This window comes from Mirounga leonina, unplaced genomic scaffold (genome assembly GCF_011800145.1).
Source record: "Mirounga leonina isolate KUSES-001 unplaced genomic scaffold, KU_Mleo_1.0 Mir_106, whole genome shotgun sequence".
Classification (NCBI taxonomy): domain Eukaryota; kingdom Metazoa; phylum Chordata; class Mammalia; order Carnivora; family Phocidae; genus Mirounga; species Mirounga leonina.
Window position 1 is genome coordinate 3,842,332 of NW_023270232.1, and position 22,063 is coordinate 3,864,394.

At 38.7% G+C, this 22,063-nt stretch overlaps 1 protein-coding gene and 1 long non-coding RNA gene across 5 annotated transcripts in view; one reads left to right on the forward strand and one right to left on the reverse strand.

Annotated features, from left to right (window-relative positions):
• LOC118017893 (myopalladin) overlaps positions 1-22,063 on the forward strand; it is a 103,344-nt gene that overhangs the window by 33,066 nt on the left and 48,215 nt on the right. For all 3 annotated transcript variants that reach the window (XM_035016220.1, XM_035016226.1, XM_035016214.1), the window contains exons 3-6: positions 13,145-13,320; positions 15,938-15,989; positions 18,661-18,775; positions 19,909-19,980. In XM_035016220.1, coding sequence (XP_034872111.1) covers positions 13,145-13,320; positions 15,938-15,989; positions 18,661-18,775; positions 19,909-19,980 — 415 coding nt within the window. The remainder of the gene's footprint in view (positions 1-13,144; positions 13,321-15,937; positions 15,990-18,660; positions 18,776-19,908; positions 19,981-22,063) is intronic.
• The window catches only part of LOC118017914, a 43,317-nt gene continuing 28,631 nt past the window's right edge, over positions 7,378-22,063 (reverse strand). Inside the window, exon 3 of one of the 2 annotated variants that reach the window (XR_004681279.1) lies at positions 7,378-7,411. This is a non-coding gene — a long non-coding RNA (uncharacterized LOC118017914). Of the gene's footprint in view, positions 7,412-19,298; positions 19,389-22,063 lie in introns of those variants that run through there. The other variant, XR_004681278.1, reaches the window with a different exon arrangement.

Below are 22,063 nucleotides of genomic sequence, written 5' to 3' on the forward strand. Positions count from 1 at the left end.
TCTGGGTACCCCTCTGTGTAATCAGTATGTTATCCATGCTCTTGTAACTCTGGTTTAGCAAACTGAAAAATCATTTTTGGTGTATTTGTTGATTTCCAAATTAATTGGGCAGAAATTGCTTTGTTTTGTAGAGGGGAGATCCTCCATCACTGAAGGTAGTGTTTTGGAAGAGCTTGTTAATCTTGGACATAGCTTCATTGGAGGAGGTGCCTTAGAAAATGAAATACATTCATGCATTACCCACAGATAAAAGTGTCTGTAGGAATTCACAGCAAATGGCCGTGATCCCTTTTTGTATCCTGACTTCAAATTCTTTTCCCAGGAATGTACAGCTGGGTCACACCAAGTATGTTTGCTTGTACACAACCTTCTGAAGAGGCACAAATTTACCCTTTATAGGCATCAACGCCTGCTTTGGCTGCTTAGTTTTGCTATTGTTACTTCTGGACATTAGCCTGCAAGTGACATACTCAGGAAATAAATTCGTTACAAAGACAAAGGATATTTTAAATGACACGGGGGAATTATAAAAATATTATAAACAATTGTATTATGATACATAGTCTAAAATATTATACAAATATTTTGAAATATCTTTAGGGGCTTTTTCTTCCAACTTTTGGGGAAATTTAGATGCCTTCATTCATTCATTTATCCAACCAATAACAAATGCCTACTATGTGCCACGTATTGTTATAAGCACTAAGATTAAAACAGCAAAAACAAGAAAAATTCCCTGCCTTCGTGGAGCTTAGGATCTAGTAAGGAACACAGACAACAAACAAAAATTCCCTAAATTATTATGTAATTACAATTGTGGTAAATGTGATAAAGAAGGGTGCATAGAGTGAAGGCACCAAACCTTATAGGTAGGCTGAGGAAGGTTTTCTTAAAAAGTGGTATTTAAGGGACGCCTGGGTGGCTCAGTCGGTTAAGCGGCTGCCTTCAGCTCAGGTCATGATCCCAGGGTCCTGGGATCGAGTCCCACATTGGGCTCCTTGCTCGGCGGGGAGCCTGCTTCTCCCTCTGCCTGCCTCTCCCCCTGCTGTGTTCTGTCTCTCTGACAAATAAATAAATAAAATCTTTAAAAAAAAAAAAAGTGGTATTTAAGCTGAGAAATAAAAGAGCCCAGCAAAGTGGGGCTTGAGGAAAAGTGTCTCAGGGTGAGGGAACAGCAAATTCGAAGCTCTTAAGCCTGCAAGACCATTGTTGACTTTAAGAAACTGAAGGAACTGGTGTCACCAGAACATAGAGTGAGGAGGAAACGGTTTGAGATAAGTCCAGAGACGGGGCAGAGGCTACATTTTGAGAGTCTCCTAGAACCCACTACTCAAAGTGGGTTCCTGGACCAGCTGGTCAGCATCATCTTGGACCTTGGTGAATATGTAGATTTGCAGGTTCCACCTTATACCTGCTGAATCAGGATCTCTAAAAGTGAGCCCCAAACATCAGTGTTTTAACAAACTGCTGTTTGCCTCTGTGCTGAGAATTTTTGCAATTTCTTCAGAGACTTCCTCAGTGGGAGGGACCTTCCCCACACTCTGTTCCTTGACCCAGATGTTGCAATCTCCAGGTAACATTTTAGTACCTGTTCCTCAGTTCTTACTCCAACAGTACACCCTCACACTCTCTCTGTTGGAGTCACCTCACCCTCATAGGTGGTTCTTTGAGGCAAGTTCTGTTTTGAGGTGGAACACCAGTCTAGTTTCTGTGGTGTCCATTTGGTCCATGGGAAAAACCCACATCTTTCCCCCATAAACTTTGGAAATCTAGGCATTGAAGCCCTCTCTCTTGTCCTTCCCTCTTGGGCAATACCAAATATCCTTTCACCTTAAGAGTTTCTGTGGCAAGAATTGGGCATAAGCCTCTGTACCCCCACAGACTCCAGAGGCTATAAGTCATGCTCTCCAAGGGCTTCTATAGAAGTTCCTGCCATTGCCTACCAACTTCCTTTAATCAGTCTCTTGACTTCATATATACTCCCAAAGTGGACACAGATCGCCAGACTGAATTGTCTGAATTGTTTTCTAAAGTATATTTTGAACAGGTACTGAAGAGTGTGTGTGCGTGTGTGTGTGTGTGTGTGTGTGTTCATGGGATAAGAATAATAGCACAAACATCTGTGTGCCCACATTACCATTATTTTTAAGACTGCTGTCTTCCTAATCCTATCCCTCCCTCCCCTCTCAGAAGTAACCACTGGCTCAAATCTTGTGTTTTCTCTTTAAATTTTTGTCAAGAGTTTTTCATAGTTTTACAACAGATTTTTACGTCCCTAAACAATATTGATATGGAAGCATTTACGGTGAAATGACACAAAATCCTGGACTTACTTTAAAATAATTCAAGGTGGGAAAAAGTGGAGAATAGAAAAGAAATACATTTGCCATTTGTTGATAATTTGTTGAAGCTAAGGGATATGTGCATGTTGGTTCATTATACAGTGTCTCTAGTTTGTGTGTATTTGACAGCTTCCATAATAAAAAGTTTAAAAACGTAATATTAGTGAAATTTACATATTTTAAAATTTTTATGTAAGTGGAATCATGATGTTTATATTCTTCTGCTGCTTGAATTTTTTTCTCCAAAAGCTATATCCATGATGTTGCATGTAACTCTGATTCACTCACTTTCATCACTATATAGCATTTCACTGTAAGGCTAGAGGATTGTATTGTTGATGTACATTTGGGTTGTTTCTAGTTTTTTTCCTAAGATGAACAATGTTATTATAAACATTCTAATATATTGTCCTGGTACATGAGTGTGTCTAGATATGGAATTGCTGAGGGAGTCTGTACAACTTCAACTTCATAATAACACCAATTTTTTCCAAAGGAATTCTTTCAACTTGCATTCCCGCCAACAACCAGAGTTCTGGTTGTTCTACATCATTGCCAATACGGATATTACCAGACTTTTAAATTTTTGCCAATCGGATAGGTATGAAGTGTTATCTTGTTGTGATTTTAATTTTCATTTCCGTAGTTATTGATGAAGCTGAGAATTTTTAAAAATATGTTTATGGACCATTCAGGGTTCACTTCTATGAAGGGCCTCTTTACATCTTTCACTCATTTTTCTGTCAATTTGTTCTTTTCTTATTGATTTGTAAGACTTTAAAAAATATGATTAAGATACATATGACATATTGACATATATATTATGAAAATATCCTTTCCTGGTTTGACTTGCCTTCTTATTTTCTCTATGGTATCTTTATAATTAGATATTTTTAACTTTATGTAAAATTAATTTTTTTATGGCTTTGGTTTCTATAATATGTGTCTAGCTTAAAAAATTTTTCCTAACCTCAAAGTAAAATATGCTTATATAGTGTCTTCTGAAAGTTTTATAATTTTGTCTTTCACATTTAAGTTTTTCATCCATTTAAAGTTGATTTTTGTGTATGGTGTAAAGCAGAAAAATCCATTTAAGTTATTTTTAGATTGGATAACCAACTGTTTCAGCTCCACTTTATTGAAAAGTATATTCATCAATAACAATTGATCTATAATGCCAGCTCCATCATAAGTCAAAATTCCATAAACGTGGATTTAGCTTGGGGCTTTCTATTCCTTTCCTTGGTTTATTTATCTCATTGCAAAAGAGTTTTCATAATTCTTATTTCCAGCTTTTTCATTTTAAGGAATTTTAGTTCTTCTTGGCCTTTTGCTCTCAATATAAATTTTAGAATCATCTTGTCAAATTCCATAAGAATTTTTTAATTTATTAAGATTTGGGAGATTGCATTAAATTTGTAGATCAATTCAGGGAGAATTTGACATCTTTAAATATTGAGGCTTCAGGGTGCCGGGGTGGCTCTGTCTGTTGTGCGTAACTCTTGGTTTCGGCTCAGGTCATGATCTCAGGGTTGTGAGATCGAGCCCCGCATTGGGTTCTGCACTCAGCAGGGAGTCACCCTGAGATTCTCTCTTTCCCTCTCCCCCTGCCCCTACTCCCAACCCATTTCCTCTCTCTATTTCTCAAAATAAATAAATCTTTTTTAAAATAAAATACTGAGGTTTCATATTCAGGATCATAGTATATTTCTCCATCTACCTATTTAGATTACCTGAAAAATAAGCTTAAATAATTTTTTCTCTGAGTCTTACAAATCTTTGGCTAGATTTATCCATAAGAATCTTATTTTCATACTGTATAAATGATAGCTTTTTAAAAAATTACATTCTATGATTGTTATATAGAGAAATGCAATCAACTGTTGTATATTTTTTCTTTTCTTTTTCTTTAATTTATTTTTTTTAAGATTTTATTTATTTATTTGAGAGAGAGAATGAGATAGAGAGAGAGCATGAGAGGGGGGAGGGTCAGAGGGAGAAGCAGACTCCCTGCTGAGCAGGGAGCCCAATGCGGGACTCGATCCCGGGACTCCAGGATCATGACCTGAGCCGAAGGCAGTCGCTTAACCAACTGAGCCACCCAGGTGCCCTTCTTTGTTTAATATAAATTCAATTAGCCAACATATAGTACATCATTAGTTTCAGGTATAGTGTTCAATAATTTATCAGTTGCGTGTAACACCCAGTGCTCATCACATCAAGTGCCCTCCTTAATGCCCATCGCCCAGTTACTCCACCCTCCTACCCACCTGTATATTGGTTTTTCTAACCAACAACCTTGCTGCATTTTAGAGATTTTCTATAGATTTTGGAGGGGTGATTTTCCTTTCCAGTCTTGTATCTTATATTTCATTTTCCTGACTTACTGAACTGGCTAAGCCCTCCAGCACAATGTTGAAAAGAAATGGTGACAGTGGGTATTCTAGTGTTGTTTATAATCTTAAAGGGAATACTTTCCATTTTTCACCCTTACATAAGATTTTGTTGTAGGTTTGTTTTGTTTAGGAAGATTAAGATTTTTTTAAATCATGAGTGGATGTTGAATCTTATAAAACATTTTTCTGCAACTGTTGAGATCATTGTACGATTTTTCCCTTTATTCTTTTGATATGGTAAAGAATATTGATTTTATAATGTTAAGCCAAACTTAAATTCTTGGGGTAAACAAAATCAACACCATCAAAGTGGTTCCAAATTGAATTTATTCTGAAAGAAAGATTAACATAGTAAAACAGAAGAAAAGAAAAAATTATACTTTAAAATATACAATATTGCAAAGATTCAAGTATATTGCATCAACAAAATGAAAAAATTTAATATGTTCATTTGTTCATTCACTCAATAAAAATTCATTCAGCACTCACTATGCATCAAGAACTATTCAAGGCACTTGAAATTCATTAGTAAATAAAGCAAAGTTTCCTGCCATATTCTACTCTAGTTGAGGTGAAGGTAATAGATGATAAACAGCAAATTTAATAAATAATTAAATTATGTAGTAATTTAGTAATAAGTACTATGAGAAAAAGAAAAGGTAAGTATTCTAGAAAAGGACAATAAAAAGTTTCCAGTCAGCCCTACCCAAAGTAATTTACTCCTTTAAAAAATTATTTTAGGAATTGTTTTCATTTTCACTTTATTAATTCTCACTTTCATTATTAAAATTGATACTAACCAAGTGCTTATTTATGTTTCTCTTAAGTTACCAAGAAGTTTCCACCTGGAAGAACTCAGTAAATTTTAGTAAAATTTCAAGCATAGTATGGTGATTAACATAACAATAAAAAATAAAATAAAATAAAATTTCAAGCATAGGCCTATCCTCTCCCTTGTACTCCCACAGTCCCATGATTGAAATACAGCCACAGGCCATGAGCACTGGAGTTAACTCAGTAGCAAACAAGACATACAAAACACCGAATTGTGTTGCAAAATCCAACATAACTTTGAGTTTTGTTAGAAAATGTTTGCTATTATCTTATTGTCCCGTATACTCCAGAGCCCAGTGCACTCTGCCTAGGGAAGAGTCACTCTAATGCTTGGAGAGGGCTAAGGATGTCACGAACTGACTATACTACTTTTGTCTATTTTAGGCCCTACAACCCTTCACATAGGAGATCAGGCATTGTTAGACAAAGCTGGTTAAAGGCAATTCAAGGAAAGTTCTTTTTTAGCCCCCAAACTTTCTTGAAAATTGAAAACAACACAGGCTTGAGGCTCTGATAATCCTAATTTGAATTCATTCATTTAATATCCATACAGCAAACATTTTTTCGAGCAGCTCTGACGTACCAGACACTGCTAGGAACCAGGTAAACAAGTGATAAACAAAACAAACATGATTATCTCCACCCTGTGGTGTTTCCTGTTCAGTAAGGGACAGAAATAGTAAACAAACCTACCAACCACTGTACAATTATAAGTGATAGATAGGTTAGTAAAGGAAACAAACATGGGGAGGCAATAATAGGAGGTAGGATAGGGACATTGGAAGGGCTGGGGCAGGGCTAAAGACATGCTCTGAGTAATCATTCTCTTAATGAGCATTATTGCAGGTGAGTCAGAATAACACATTCAAATTACATTTAGAAGCTGTTAATGTGCTAAAGCAATGAGTCATAACATTTATCCAAGCCATATTTTTGATAAAATCGTAACCTAACAGCAGTAACCAAAAATCCAGTTAGATCTGAAAAATGTGTCTCTTCAAGTGTCTTCATTCCCAGGCTTGGTAGCTACCCAAATTAGCAGATCTGGCAAGCTATCCTCAGTGCACGAAAGCCAGGTCCTTCTTTTTCATTTGGACCTGCCTTATTTTCCCAGATCACTGACTCATTTCCGCCAAGCCATGAATCACGTCTGGCACCACTGTCATTCGGTGTCATGAGCTTCGGCGTTCTAAGACGCGCACCTTGGGCAGGGCATTTCTATGAAAGCATTCCCCAGCATGGATAGATGTTTGAAGAGAGTGTATTTTTCTCCTTACCCTCCAAAGTCTTCAGGGGAGCTGGATAAAGTCTAATACATTTTTTGAGAAGGCAGCCTGACGGGTGCGTTATTTCTGAGTGGGTCACGGTGTTCAAGTCAGAGTGACGGTTACTGATTGTTCTTTGGGACGGGTTGAAGCTTTCCTTGCCATCTGAGTAGGACACAAACACTTCTGACGGAGAGTTTGGGCATTTGAACCATTCCACTTATCGCCTCCTGGCTGTCCAATTGCTCTAGATGTTTCCACTCTCATTTTGGTAAGGAAGAAAAACATTAACTAAAGAAATGAGGTAACCTTGTAATGTTTACATAAGGGAAGGTATTTGTTTTGAAATAGTTACTTCTATTTGCTTTGTCAAATTAATACAGGTACGGTGCTTAAAAAGTCAAATAACATTAAAGAACAGACTAATTTCGAGTCTTTTTGCAGTTTCCCATCTATTTACCTGTAGATTTCCAAATCATACTCCAGTAGTTCTCATACTTTTTGTTCTCAGGACCCTTTTACAGTCTTAAAAGTTACTGAGGCCCAAAAGCGATTTTGTCTATGTGAGTTACACCTGTAATTATTATATTTGAAATGAAAATTGAGAAATGTTTTAAATAGGCATTTCTTATTCATTCTTAAATAACAATAATGTACATGCTAATATAAATAATTTTATGAAAAATAACCGTATTTTCCAGAAAAAGAATTTAGTGAGAAGAGTGGCAATCTTTTTTTTTTTATTTTAAAGATTTTTTTTTTATTTATTTGAGACAGAGAGAACGAGAGAGAGAGAGCACATGAGAGGGGGGAGGGTCAGAGGCAGAAGCAGGCCCCCCACCGAGCAGGGAGCCCGACGCGGGACTCGATCCCGGGACTCCAGGACCATGACCTGAGCCGAAGGCAGTCGCTTAACAAACTGAGCCACCCAGGCGCCCTGAAGAGTGGCAATCTTTTACATTTCTTGCAAATCCCTTTAATGTCTAGCTGAATGGAAGATAGCTAGATTCTCATATTTGTTTCTGCACTCAGTTTGTTGTAATATGTTGTTTGGGTTGAAGTAAATTTTTAAAATCTGGCCTTATACAGATACGTAACTGGAAACAGGAAGAATATTTCAATAGGCTTTTCAGGTAATGTGGCTATTCCTGTTGGTACCACATCAAAATTCAGCTAGCAGTGGTTTTTTTTAAAGGTTAGTTGCAATGTGAAACCTGAAACTATACCAATGGAACTTTTGTACTCTGCTGTACTAAAACCCTTTGTCCATCTTGAACTTTAAATGGATAATATCATGCATTGGTAATTTGGAAAACGAGTAATTCAGATTTTCCAAATGTTGACACATTTTATTATTTAATATTTTTTAAAAAGCACATGTGTTAATATCATCATCTGATTTTATCAAAAAGTCTTTAAGTATTGGGAAGCTCTAAATTCACAGTAGGGGATATAAGTTTTCCAAAACTTTAATTTTTCCTTGAAAGCTCCAATTTTTTCATTGGCAACAAAGGTATCAGTTATTTTTACTTGAAACAACAGGCTTATTTCATTCATTTGTGAGAAAACATCTGCCAGACCCCCAAGTCTGAATAACCGTAATTTGTCAGTCGCTCTTACAAGTTCAAATATTGTTCCACGCATTTAATGCTTAGTTCAACTCAAAAAAATCACACAAGTGCTCTTCCATATCCTGTAGCAATGCTCTGTGTTACTTCCCATTTCACCACCCAGAATGTTAACAAGATATGGACTCAAGGTTGAGATTTAATAAAAGTAATTATTTGTACTGCTTCACTGAGGACATTTTTAAATGAAACTGAAATTCTTTTTAACGGTGAGTGTGGAGGTGAGGAACACAGCGACCACAAGTCAATTTTTGGCAGTGCCTTTTTTTTTGCGCGGCTGGAGCACTGACAGTTTTACCCACTGTGGCTTTCGCACCGTCAGTGTAAATATCCACACAGTGAAAAGGCAAATAATACTTTAATATTATATAAAAATAGCTTTGTCTTCATAGAAAGTGACCCATACTTTGAGAGCTGCCGTAATATGCTCGTACCACTACTGCTTGGCATACTGATGTTAACTATTTCCCATTGACTTTCTGATCCAGAAGATGGGGGTTCAGCACCCCTTGACTAAAGCAACACCTCTGTTTCTTCACTGCCTCAATATAATCATATCACAATGTTATTTAAAGATTTTTTTTTTTTTATTCATTTGAGAGAGAGAGAGAGCAAACAAGAGCATGAGCAGGGGGCGGGGGGCAGAGGGACCCCGATGCGGGGCTCGATCCCAGGACTCTGGGATCACGACCTGAGCTGAAGGCACCTGCTTAACCAACTGAGCCACCCAGGCACCCCTATTTATTTATTTATTTATTTTTTTTTTAAGATTTTATTTATTTGACAGAGAGAGACACAGCGAGAGAGGGAACACAAGCAGGGGAAGTGGGAGAGGGAGAAGCAGACTCCCCGCTGAGCAGGGACCCCGATGTGGGGCTCGATCCCAGGACCCTGGGATCATGACCTGAGAAGAAGGCAGACGCTTAATGACTGAGCCACCCAGGCGCCCCGTAAGCTCCTTGGGTCTTATTGAGATTCATGCCTAGGAGATTTATTAACCCATTTCAGCAGTTACATATAATGCTGTCACAGCAGATCAAAAACTGGCACAGAATTTGATGAATAACAAAATTCTTACAAAATATTAACTGTCAATTCTTTCTATCATTTGGTCTTTCAACAATCCAACACATATTTTCTGAGTATCTACCATGTGTCAGGGCACTGTTGTAGGTGTTGGGATTACACTGGTGAATAAAACTAATAAGGTCCTGTCATGGACACTTTACAATCCAGTGGTGGTGGATTGTAAAAAATAGCAAAGTGAACTGATTTCAGATAACAAGTACTGTGAAGATAGCAAAAGAGGGTAGTATGATAGAGGGTCTGAGGATAAAGGTGCTATGTTAGGAAGAGGGTCGGGGAAGGCCTCTCCGAGGATGGGACATTTGAGCTGAGGCCTGCCTGACTGATGAGAAGGACCTGTCTTTGTAAAGATCTGGGGAAGAGGATTGCAGGAAGAACAAAAATCCTAACAAGGAGAAGAGTTTAATGTGTTCACAGAGTAGAAAAAAGACCAATGTGGTTGGAACATAGTGAAGAGAGAGTGGCAGGAGAAGGTATCCAGAAGCCAGGGCTGGAAAGACATTTGGATGTAATCCCAAATAGAGGTGATAATTGAAATTATGGGATGAGATAAGATGGCCAAAGGAGAGAACATACAGAGAACTGTGCAAAACGCTGTGCCTGCTTGCAAGAGCATATGAAGCAGTTCCCTACCTTCAAAGAATTTACAATCTGGTGAAATTGGTGGGAGAAGACAAATCCCCCAAATCGAGAATAATAAAGACAATGCATCATCAAGCCTTACATGACATAGTACAGGTTTAAAAAAAAAAAAAAGTGAAGTTAGAAAAAAGTAAGTGAAGTTAGAAAAAAATAACAATCATTGAGAATTAATGGTAAAAGGTTTTTTGTATAGGAGGTGATATCTGAGCCAAACTGACGGATGAGTTACCTTTGCAGCAGCTGAAAGGCAGAGGAAGAGAATCTCAGATAGAAAAACATGAGCAGAGACTTGAATGTTGGGGTAAATATGACAAATTTAGGCAAAAGTAGAGAAAATCTTCACTGTTGAGAAGTTGTTGAATGGGTGAGTTTGCTTTGGAATCTTGCTTTATCAATAGTGGGAGGGAGGGATTAAAACACCGAATGGTTAGATCTGAAATTACGGTAAAGATTAGCAATTGCCAGGACTCCTTAATTTTTGACATTGAATAGTGGTAACACCTCCCCACCTAATCACTTTTTATTATGATGTTGATGAATAATTATTACTTCAAGAAATGAAAACAATATAAAAAGGGGTAGGCTGAGATGTCTTGCTCCTATCTGTCTTCATCCACCTTATTTTCCCTTCTTCCCAATAGGGAGCCACTTTTTTTTTTTTTTAAGATTTTATTTATTTATTTGAGACAGAGAGAATGAGAGAGAGAGAGCACATGAGAGGGGGGAGGGTCAGAGGGAGAAGCAGGCTCCCTGCCGAGCAGGGAGCCCGATGCGGGACTCGATCCCGGGACTCCAGGATCATGACCTGAGCCGAAGGCAGTCGCTTAACCAACTGAGCCACCCAGGCACCCCAGGGAGCCACTTTTGATTTTCGTTTCAATCTTTCCAGTTTTCTTTATGCAGATGCAAACAACATGACTATACCTTATTTTTTGCCCCCTGCTTTAGTTTCCTTGGGCTATTGTACCAAGGTGCCACAAACTGAGTAAAAATAAACTCTTAGTTTTGGAGGTTAGAAGTCCAAAACCAAAGTGTCACCAGGGCTATGCTCTCTCTGAGACTCTGGGCACTCTCCTTTCTTGTCTCTTCTAGCTCATGGTGGTGGTTGTCAGTTCCTGGCATTCCTTGGCTTGCAGCAGCCTCGCTCCAATCCCTGCCTCTGCCATCACATGCCATTCTCTCTGTGTGTCTCTGTCTTCACATAGAGTTTTTCTCTTCTTAAAGAACCCCATGCATGCTGGATTAGGACCCATCCTAGTAATTTCACTGTAACTTGATTATGTCTGCAAAGACCCTATTTCCAAATAAGGTCATATTCCCAAGTACTGGTGTTTAGAACTTCAACATATCTTTTGGGGAAAAATAATTCAACCCATAACAACCCACATTTTTTTACACAACACTCCATGTTCACTATCCTGTACCTTCCTGTTAAAATTTTAACTATATATCTTGGAGCTCTTTCCGTATCAATGCATAGTGATCTTTCCCAATCTCTTTTCATAGTTGCATAGTGTTCCATTATGTGACTGTCCCATAGTTTATTTCATAAGACCCCTAGTGATGGACACTCAAGTTGTTTCCAATCTTTCACTATTTAAATGAGTAATGTGTACATTTGTCATTTTGTATGCATGCAAGTGTATCTGTGTGAGAGATTCCTGCCAGTGGGATTGTTGGGTCCAAAGATAAACACATCTGTAATTTTGGCAGATATTGCCATATTCCTTTCATAGGGGTTGCGCCATTTTGCATTCCTACTAACAGTGGATGACACTCATCACACTTTTAGAGTTTTGCTAATGTGTAACATGAGAAATTGTATTTCTGTGTAGTTTTGATGTCTTTTTCTCTTATGCACCTCCACATTTTAAACATTATTTTTTTTAAGATTTATTTATTTATTTGAAAGAGAGAGAGGGCATGTGCACAAGCGGCAGGGAGGGGCAGCAGGAGAGGGATGGGGAGAGAGAATCTCCAGCAGACTCCCAGCTGAGCATGGAGCCTGTTGCAGGGCTCGATCTCACAACCCTGAGACCATGGCCAGAGCAGAAATGAAGAGTCAGATGCTTGACCAACTGGGCCACCCAGGAGCCCCTAAACATTATTGTATGTATTATTTTATGTAAATTTTTGGCCAAAAAACTATAATAAAAATTTCTAACTTCAAGGATATAGAATCAAAATGAAGTACCATAATCTATGGAAACATACTTAGGTAATTTGCCAAAGTTGGGCCACTACTGAAGAATATGACCCTTACTCTGATGACTCAAGTAACCCAACAAAATAATTTTCATTTAGCTAGGTCAGATATAATTTCATAGTAGAGAATGAGTGCACTCAACCTCATGAACTTTTAATATCCCTTAGGTTCTCTCCAAATAAGCAAAGGAACACTTACTTAATGCATAGTATGGAAAGCTACATCTTTTTAGGAGAAGCCAAGTTCCTCCTCAAAGACCCTGCTCTTTGTGGTTGGCTGTATTTGCTTTCTCATCCATCTTCTCTCAGTAGTATAATTCTTTTTTTTTAATTCTTTTTTTTCTTAAGATTTTATTTATTTATTTTAGAGAGAAAGAGAGAGTGCAAGAGCAGGGGAAGGAGCAGACTTCCTGTTGAGCATGGAGCCCAACTCAGGGCTTGATCACACGACCCTGAGATCATGACCTGAGCCAAAACCAAGAGTCGGGCGTTTAACCAACTGAGCCACCCAGGCACCCCACTCAGTTGTTTCATTCTCAGTAGAGGCCATTTCCCAATTTCTTGAATAAAGTGTCAATACTGACACTTTATTTGAATATTGCCAACTCTTCTCACTGTTACAATCAAATTATACCATTTACTGTCCTGATTCTAAGTTGTCACAGTTTTGTTCTTAGGGAACATCTGGAGCATCTATGTAATTAGTTTTCACACTTCAGTCATGTGCAATATTCCTTTCTTTGCAGGTGGTACTGTGAAGGCAAGGAGCTTGAAAATTCCCCAGACATTCATATTGTCCAGGCAGGAAATCTGCACTCACTGACCATTGCTGAAGCCTTTGAAGAAGACACAGGACGCTATTCCTGCTTTGCTTCTAACATCTATGGGACAGATTCAACCTCTGCTGAGATTTATATAGAAGGTAAAACAAAATATTCTTAGAACATGGCCCTTACTGGTAAGACATGTATTTATAATAAATATTTATCGAGGGCCTACTATACCACACACTCTTCTAGGCAGTGGAGACAATAGTAATGAACCAAATAGACAAAGGTTCATGGACAGATGGAATTTACACTGTGATGAGAGAGACCAAAAAAAATTGAGATAAATAAATAAAATATGTAATATGATAAGTATATGAAATGGTTCTGATCACCAATTCTAACCTGTGTGTGGTGTGTGGGGTTGGGTGTCCTACACTTTAACTCAGTTCTAACACCATTTACCTGGATATAGTGTCACATCCAACAGGTTAAGGGCTTAGTTCTACAAGATTGCTCCTACCTTACCTCAGATGCCAATCACAAGTATTAGGCCCCCAGGTTACCTACAGCTTCTGTCTCACTTGGCTACAAATTAGAGGTTTCCACAACCCCCTCCTTGGGCTCAATTAATTTGCTAGAGTGGCTCACAGAACTCAGGGAAGCACTTACTTACATTCACCAGTTTATTAAAGGTGATAAATGATACAAATGAATAGCCAAAGGAAGAGATGAATAAGGTGAGGTCTGAGAAGGTCCAGAGTGCAAGAGCTTCCGTACCCGTAGAGTTGGGGTGTGTCACTCTCCCAGTGCGGATGCATTTGCCAACTTAGAAGCTCTCCATGCTACTGGGATTTTTATGGAGGCTTCCCCATGTAGGCATGATCAATTACCATCTCCATTTCCTACCCCTCTTCCTTCTCAGGAGGATGGTAGGTAGGGCTGAAAATTCCAAGCTTCTAATCATGGCTTGGTCTTTCTGGTGACCAGCCCCCATTTAGGAGCCATCCAGAGTCACCTCATTAGAACAAAAGATGCTCCTGCGCTCTTATCACTTAAGAATTTATAAGTTTTAAGAGCCCCGTGTGGTTCAAAGACAAATATTAGAACAAGATATGCTCATGACTTAAGAAATTACAAGTTTTAGCTGCTCTGTGCTGGGAACTAGGGGCAGAGACTAATATATGTATTTTCTGTATCTCACAGTATATATAACACTACAGAAGAAATAGAAAGCAAGAAAAAGGGGGATAGGAAGTACACATATGTATATTTGTGTAAGCATGCACATGCATGGGTGTGTGGGTGGGGGGAGGGGGGCTGTAGATCTACAGATACGGTGGTCAGGGAAGACCTCACTAATCAGGTGACATATGAGTGAAGACCTGGAGGAAGGGAGGGAGGGAGCCACAATGATACTCAAGGGAAAACCACTCTAGGTGGAGAGATCAGTAGTACCCTGACCCTGAGGTAAGAGTGAGCCTGTGTTTAAGTATAGAGATGAACCAATGTGGCCTGGAGGGAGGAAACAAGGAAAAAATAATAGATGAAGTCAGAAGTTCAAGATGGGGTAGAGGTGGGAGGAGGCAGGTGAACAGATCGTGTTGGTCTTTGTAGGTCATTTTAAGGACTCTGGCTTTTACTCTGAGGGAGATGGGAAGCTATAGAGGATTCTGAGCAGAAATGTGATATGATCTGACTTAGCTTTTAATGGGGTCACCCTGGCTCCTGATTGAGAATATACCTCATGGAGTCAAAGGTAGAAGCAGGGAGACCATTTGGGAGCATTGGACAGGCATTTACATCAGCACCAAACTTATATGACTAATTTTAGGGAAGAAATCAATTTGTGTTCCTTATATATCTACCTAAGTTTTTTGTTCCATTTTATCTCGTCTCTGAGTTTTTTCTGAGGACTCTTCTTTAGCACTTTTATCATCTATGATACCTTATGTATGCCTTGGTTTTAGCCCTTAAATATTGTATTATTTTAGTATAAACTCTCTTTCACCAACTAGATTATAAAGCGGGACTGTCTCATTCTTTTTTGTATCTTTAATACCTTATGTAGTACCAAATATATAGGGAATATTTGATAAACATTCATTGAGTAGATGCATGAATAATGATAATAATGAATAGTGCATGGGGTAGAAGTGTGTTGTATGTTTTTATCCTCAAATTTTTGGAGTACAATAAATACCTCCAGATTTAGCTCAGTTATGCCTTCCTGGAATTCACTATCTTGAGAAGTAAATCCGAGATCAAAGCTTTGCTAGCAGTGCTGAGATTGGATTGCCGATTTTTTAAATTTGTGGCAACAGAGCTTCAAACACCAACACTCCCAAGATGAAATATGACTTGTTAATATTAGGGTTGGGCGGAAGAGCATCCACCTACACCTACAATGTTTAGAATCCAATGTAATCCCTCCTTTTATCTAATCTGTGTAGGCCAAGAGCAAGAGGATTTATGGACAGCATAAAATATCTGCAAAAACTGCTCTGTTAGAGGCATCAGCAGGTGTTTTATATACAAGGACATTTGGCATTTAGGCCGGTTAATTTGAACTCTGTCACTAACTGGCCATGTGACCTTGAACAAGCCCTTCAACTCCTTAGGGTCTGTTTCTCATCTGTAAGATTGGGTGTTAGTGTAGGAAATCACTGAGTTCATATCTAGGTCTGAAGTTCTATAGGCCTTCAAATGCCTAGGAACTAGTTTAAGAAATTATCATCTTAAAGATTTCATGTCTTGTTTTTACTTTTCCAGGGGTTTCTTCTTCTGACTCAGAAGGGGACCCTAACAAGGAAGAGATGAATCGGTAATTCTAATTTTCTATCCTATGGCTTTAGCAACCTCAGAGCCTGAGAAAGCTGCTGATTGGTTTAGTAGAACTTGAAAAGTGTGGCTCCAGGATATGACCTCAAAAAATAAATATTGAGTGGATTTGGAGAACTCTACTTCTTTTGTTTTAAGTCTTACCTAGAAGAAGAATTTTAATATTCCCAATATTTTAACCAACTGAGCCACCCAGGCGCCCTATATTCCCAATATTTTAAAAATGAGGTATCACCTATCATCACACTTATATCATCATACTATATCATACTTACAACTACAGAGTAAAAAGCAAATAGCCCAGTGCTCCAAAAAAAATTCATGTTTTGTGACTAAATAATAGTATTCAAAAGGACACAAAACCTGGTTACCCTAAATTATATATGTGAGTGATCTGAATAAGTCATAACCTTTTTGTTGAACAATTACACTGAGTACTGAACAAAGTTACATCCATCCATTTTTTACCTTCCCCAACCATCAACTTATCTACTCTATACCAGGCACTGCATTAGACACAATGGTTAATAAGAAAAATCAGATGCTTCCTACCTTTGAGAGGCTCACAGTCTACCAGAGGAAAATACATAGCAAATATAGCAAGAGATGTATACCAAGCATATAGACAGTAAGAGTAATAAAGTGTAATAGACTATGATGTAACCATGGGCAGGGTGTATCAGACTTGGCACAAACATCTCTTAATTGGTTGGGGAGGGAATGAGAGATCAGGAAAGGCTTTGCAGAGTTGGTGACCTTGAGTTGAGTCTTAAAAGAACAGTAGGTGGACACCCTCAAAAAAAGGAAGGAAAAAGCATTTTCAGGCAGAGGAAGCTGTGGACAGAAGGCATGGGACCTGAAACAGATGCAAATTCCATTCCCTAAGATTACCTGAAACAAACAGCAACATTTGGAATATACAAACCTGAATAAGCAAGATATGATATACAAACTTAAATAAGCATTAAATATCTCGGTTGATTATTTTCTTTAAATCTACTTTTGGTAGTTAGGATTTAGCTTCAGTTCTGTGTAATAGACACCCCAAATGACAGTAACTTAAATGAGACAGATATTTATTTCCCATTTACATAAACATATGGATTTGGCTGGTAGAATGGCTCTACAACTCACTGGGTTCCAGCTGGCTTCCAGCTTCAACTCATTTTAAGGAATAGCCTCATCTTAGTCTCAGATTGCAAGGAATAAAGGGCATTCCCCACCCCCTTCTTAAGGTCATTTCTCTTAGATCAACATACATCACTATCCTTCATATCCCATGACCAGAGAGTAGTCGTATGGCTACACCTAGCTTAATGAAGGTCAGGAAATGCAAACTTTATTTGGAATAGCCATGTAAAGAAATCAGGAATTCTATTATTGTAGAAGAAGAAGATGGATGCTTTGGGGACACTGATAGCCTCTGCATCACTACATAATTCTGCTTCTGAGATGCCATCCTTCTTGTCTGGGAAAAAATTCAATCACTCATTATTGGGCGTCCCTTCCCCCCGCCCCTATGACTGTACAAAGTTGATAGATACAGACATAGACATAGACATCATGTTTGATATTAAACACTGCTCTAAGCATCTTACATGAATTACCTTATTTAACACTTACAAAAACCCTCTGAAGTAAGAATTGTTATTTCCCCATTTTAAAGATGAAGAAGCTGCGGCAGAGGAAGGTAACAACTGGACAAAAAGGAAGCCCATCTTGTCATAAGTCATCTATCCCTATAGGATATGGAAGGGAGTCCTATCTCCCAGACCCCAAGATCCCTTCAAGTCCAGCACTTTGTTGCTTCCTGACACGCGTGGGTACTGATACCTTTAGTAAGACTAGGAGCCTTTTAACTAGAGGGGTTGCTATCCCCTCTGAACTCTGGTTCTCCCTCTTGTCAGATTCTCTGACAAGATCCTCAGACCTCTTCTCCACGGCAAAACTAAAATAATCTCCCTTCCACAGTCTTCTTGTGAATACTTCTTGGCTCTCTTGCCCTTTAAATAAGCTTTTTAATTTAATTTAATTTGTGTAAACTTGAGCTTGTTGACTCAGGCTATTTCTGCTTTATGCCATGCCAAAATCCCAGAAGCAAACATTCATAAAGCCTGGCCTTTTACTTGGAATGAAAAGGGGAGGGCAAATACAGAGGAAAATACAACAACAAAAATCTCAAAAAATTATCTTCTGCACTTGTCTTGAATCTCAGTTAGTTATGAATATTCTTGAGTCCTCAGCTGAGAGCCACTAACTCAAGGACAGTAGTGGCATCTTATCATCTTCCTGTTGACATTGCCTATCAAAGTGTATAGTAAAGAGGGGCACCTGGGTGGCTCAGTTGGTTAAGCATCTGCCTTTGGCTCAGGTCATGATCTCAGGCTCCTGGGATCGAGCCCTGCATCCAGCTCTTTGCTCAGCAGGAAGTCTGCTTCTCCCTCTCACCCTCCCTGTGCATTCTCTCTCAAATAAATAAATAAAATCTTTTTTAAAAAGTGTGTTTAAAGAAGTTAAGCATTTGTGGAATATTGTTGAACAAAAATTTTTATTACATCTAACTTGTAAGAACTGATGACATTACTAGCTTTTCTGAAAGAATTTTCAAAAACAATGATGTCTGTTTTAAAATCTATATTTTAACCATTTCTCAGAATCCAGAAGCCAAAAGAGGTGTCATCTACTCCCACTACTTCTGCAGCCATTCCTTCAGCAGCACCCCAAGTCCAGCATGTGGTGGCCCAGCCCAGGGTGACAACCATCCAACAGGTACAAGAGTCTAAGTGAAACACAGGTGCCATGGACTGTGGAGGGCAGGCACCATGACCGTGGCCATCTTGTATGGCATGATTGTATTCTCTGTTGCAGTTTCATGACTTTGGGCAACACACTTCCACGGTCATGATAATGGCTTTGTACTTCTGATGTAGGATATCAGCGTTTCTTATTGTTTCAGGAACATATTCTCTAGCCTCATAGGCAAATTTCACAGGAAAAGAAACTCTTTACTAATTAGTCTTGATATTCCAGTTTAATGAAGGGTATTGATTAGGGATACAAAGAGCTGTCAGCTCTCACAGTGGCCCAGGCAGGACACTCTATATCATGAAACTCAGTTTCGTGGAGCTGCAAATAATTCTACTTTCTAAGATACAACAACCATGAAATGATTTTTTTAGAAAGCATTAAATGCTCTCATCCTTCAGGTTAATGATGATGATGATGATCATGATCATGATTATAATGCATGCTTATTGTAAAAACATTCAAAAGATACAGAAGTATACTCACTAAAAACCTTGGTCCATGTACTGCTCCCATGCCCCGACTCCTCAGAGGTACCTCTTGTTAATAGTTGCTAGCAGATAATTCCAGGCATTTTCTATGCATGTATATGAATATATATAATATTTTAAAAATATGAAAACATACTAATCTAAATGTATTTTAATATGTTATTAATATATTTATTTATGTATAAGTAAACATATTGGTCTACAACTTAAAAAAAAATTTAAACAGAGTTTTTTATTTAATCCATTTAGTAATGCCCAGGGGTCACATTTTAGTTCTAATCCAGTAGTTTTCAAGCTGTGATCTGTGGAGACTCAGGTTTTATGGAACTTCCTCAGGGGTTTAGGGTTAATTACAACCAATAGAGCTCTCTCTGTGTTGAGGCTGTGGGGATAGACAGCACTTATTTTACAACCACCATGACCTAGAAAGAAATACAATCAATTCAGTATCAAATTTGAAGTCTGTAATTCATAGACTTAGAAAATGTCGGTTTTTTGGTTTTAGATTAATCACATGTACCAAATTCTGTAGATTTGTTCTATTTACCTATCATCTAGGTAGTAATCATAGTGACAATGAATCTACTGTTTGTTCCCTTCTAATAGTGTCAGAGCCCCACCAACTATCTGCAAGGATTGGATGGAAAACCGATCATTGCAGCTCCTGTGTTTACAAAGGTAATCAAAATACTACTTCTTTCTGTCATGGCTTTAAACATACCACAGTACCCACACAAAATTGCAGGATCCACGATTTACTGATTTAGCTCAGGATTTTGGTCTTTTATAAGTACTGTATAAGGTTTGGGGTTTTTGGTAGTTGTTTCCATGTTATTTCAAGTCCCAGATTTCTAATAATAGTTTGCATAATGAGAGGAATGTCTTCCCCACTCACCACACTGATCTCTACATGGCCATCTTATTGCTGTTAAATGGGGTAGCCACACCTAGGGGTCAGGTGATAAGTTTCTAGCCACTCTCTACTCCAAAGGTTTCTCCGGACTTTCAGAAGAATCACGTTGCAGGCCCATGTCTCTTGTGTTGAAGGAGATGGGGTTAAATGATCTTAGGAGGCTTAACATAAAGGAACACTCTAGGACAAAGAACTTTCTTTTTCTATTCCACAGATCAACTATTGCAGCGTTGTCAAATTCCGAGTCTCAGAGTCTTTGTATTCAGAACTAGAAAATTTACTCAAGCACTTTCATTTACAAATGAAAACACAAGGGAGGGCCAGGGACATGAAGCAGTTTATCCAAGGTCACAAAATGAGTTAGTGGCAGAATCAGGACTAGAAACAAGCTCTTCCAATTCCCAATCTATTATTCCTTCCTTTATATAACATACGTTATTTATGCGTTGCCCAAGACAACAAATTTAAAGGTGAAAATTGAGTCACATTTTTTTTTTGGTATTATGAAGACCACATGGATGAAATCTATACCTGGATTTATAGCTTATTGTTTATCTGAATGCCAAACTTAGGCCCAAAGAGATTTTGTCCTGTCAGAAGTATGCTTTAAGTTAGAGCGGTGGTTCTCAATCAGAGTTAACTCTGCACGCCCCCCCCCCCCCCCCCCCCCCCCCCCCCCCCCCGCCGCCCAAGAGACATTTGCAATGTTTGTAGATATTGTTGGTTGTCACGACTGGGAGATTGTGCTGTTGGCATCCAGAGATGCTGCTAAACATCCTGTAATGCATAGAATGACAGCCTCCTGTGGGGTGTCCTAATTGGGTGGGGGCCAGTGGGTGTGGGTGGTAAAACAAATTCACCCAAGGCAGAACAAAGGAGATGGACGGTAGCTGACTACACTGCAAAGAAGCCGCAGGCCGGACAGCAAAGAAAAGAGGGTCTAGGAGGCAGTGGTGAGGGGCTAGAGTTATAGGGTGGAGTGAGGCCTTATGCCGATGTATGGACTTTTCCCTTTTATGGTTATCTTGGAACTATCCCAGGTAGTAAGTAGCCCATTAGTCGGTTAGAAACTGTGGCTTAATGAGCTTGTTTGCATTTAGCTTGGTGGTTGCTGTGGGCCCTTTGGCCTTGCTCAAGTTTCCATTGTTCAAGCCTGTGGCCTAAAAGCAGCTTCTAGACCTCCCACGATAAAGAATTATCCAGCCCAAATCATCAATAGTCTTGAGGCAGAGAAAGCGTGGCTTAGAGCAAAATGGCATATTTTCCAGAGAGTATGAACCCTGAGGGAAGAGCTTAAGGCACAACTTCCACGGAAACATAAGTTTTAGGGAAGTTCCATCATTTAGGCTCATCTAAGATGGTTTTCCAAAATCAAGCAGAGCCTAGAGTGAGACACGTTTATCCATATCCATATCAGTTGGGCAGACATTCTTATGTGAAGCAAGATGCCTCTCGATTTATCAGGTTTGTTCCTTGTAATCTGCTTTTGGAATTTCAGCCTTGCTATTTTCAAAGACTTGAGGTAGGAAAACAACATATTTGTGACTTGGAGAATACAAGATTTTGATGAAGAGTTATAAGTGGACCTTTGTATAGGGGTGTGTGTGTGTGCACGTGCACGTGTGTAATATGGCCAATAGAGCTACATCTAATTGTCTCTTTTTTCACTACTAAGTCACCTACTCTTAAAACAGAGTTTTAAGTGCCACAGAATCAGGACATTTTTTTTTTTTTTAAGATTTTATTTATTTGAGAGAGAATGAGAGAGAGAGAGAGCACGAGAGGGGGGAGGGTCAGAGGGAGAAGCAGACTCCCCGCTGAGCAGGGAGCCTGATGCGGGACTCCATC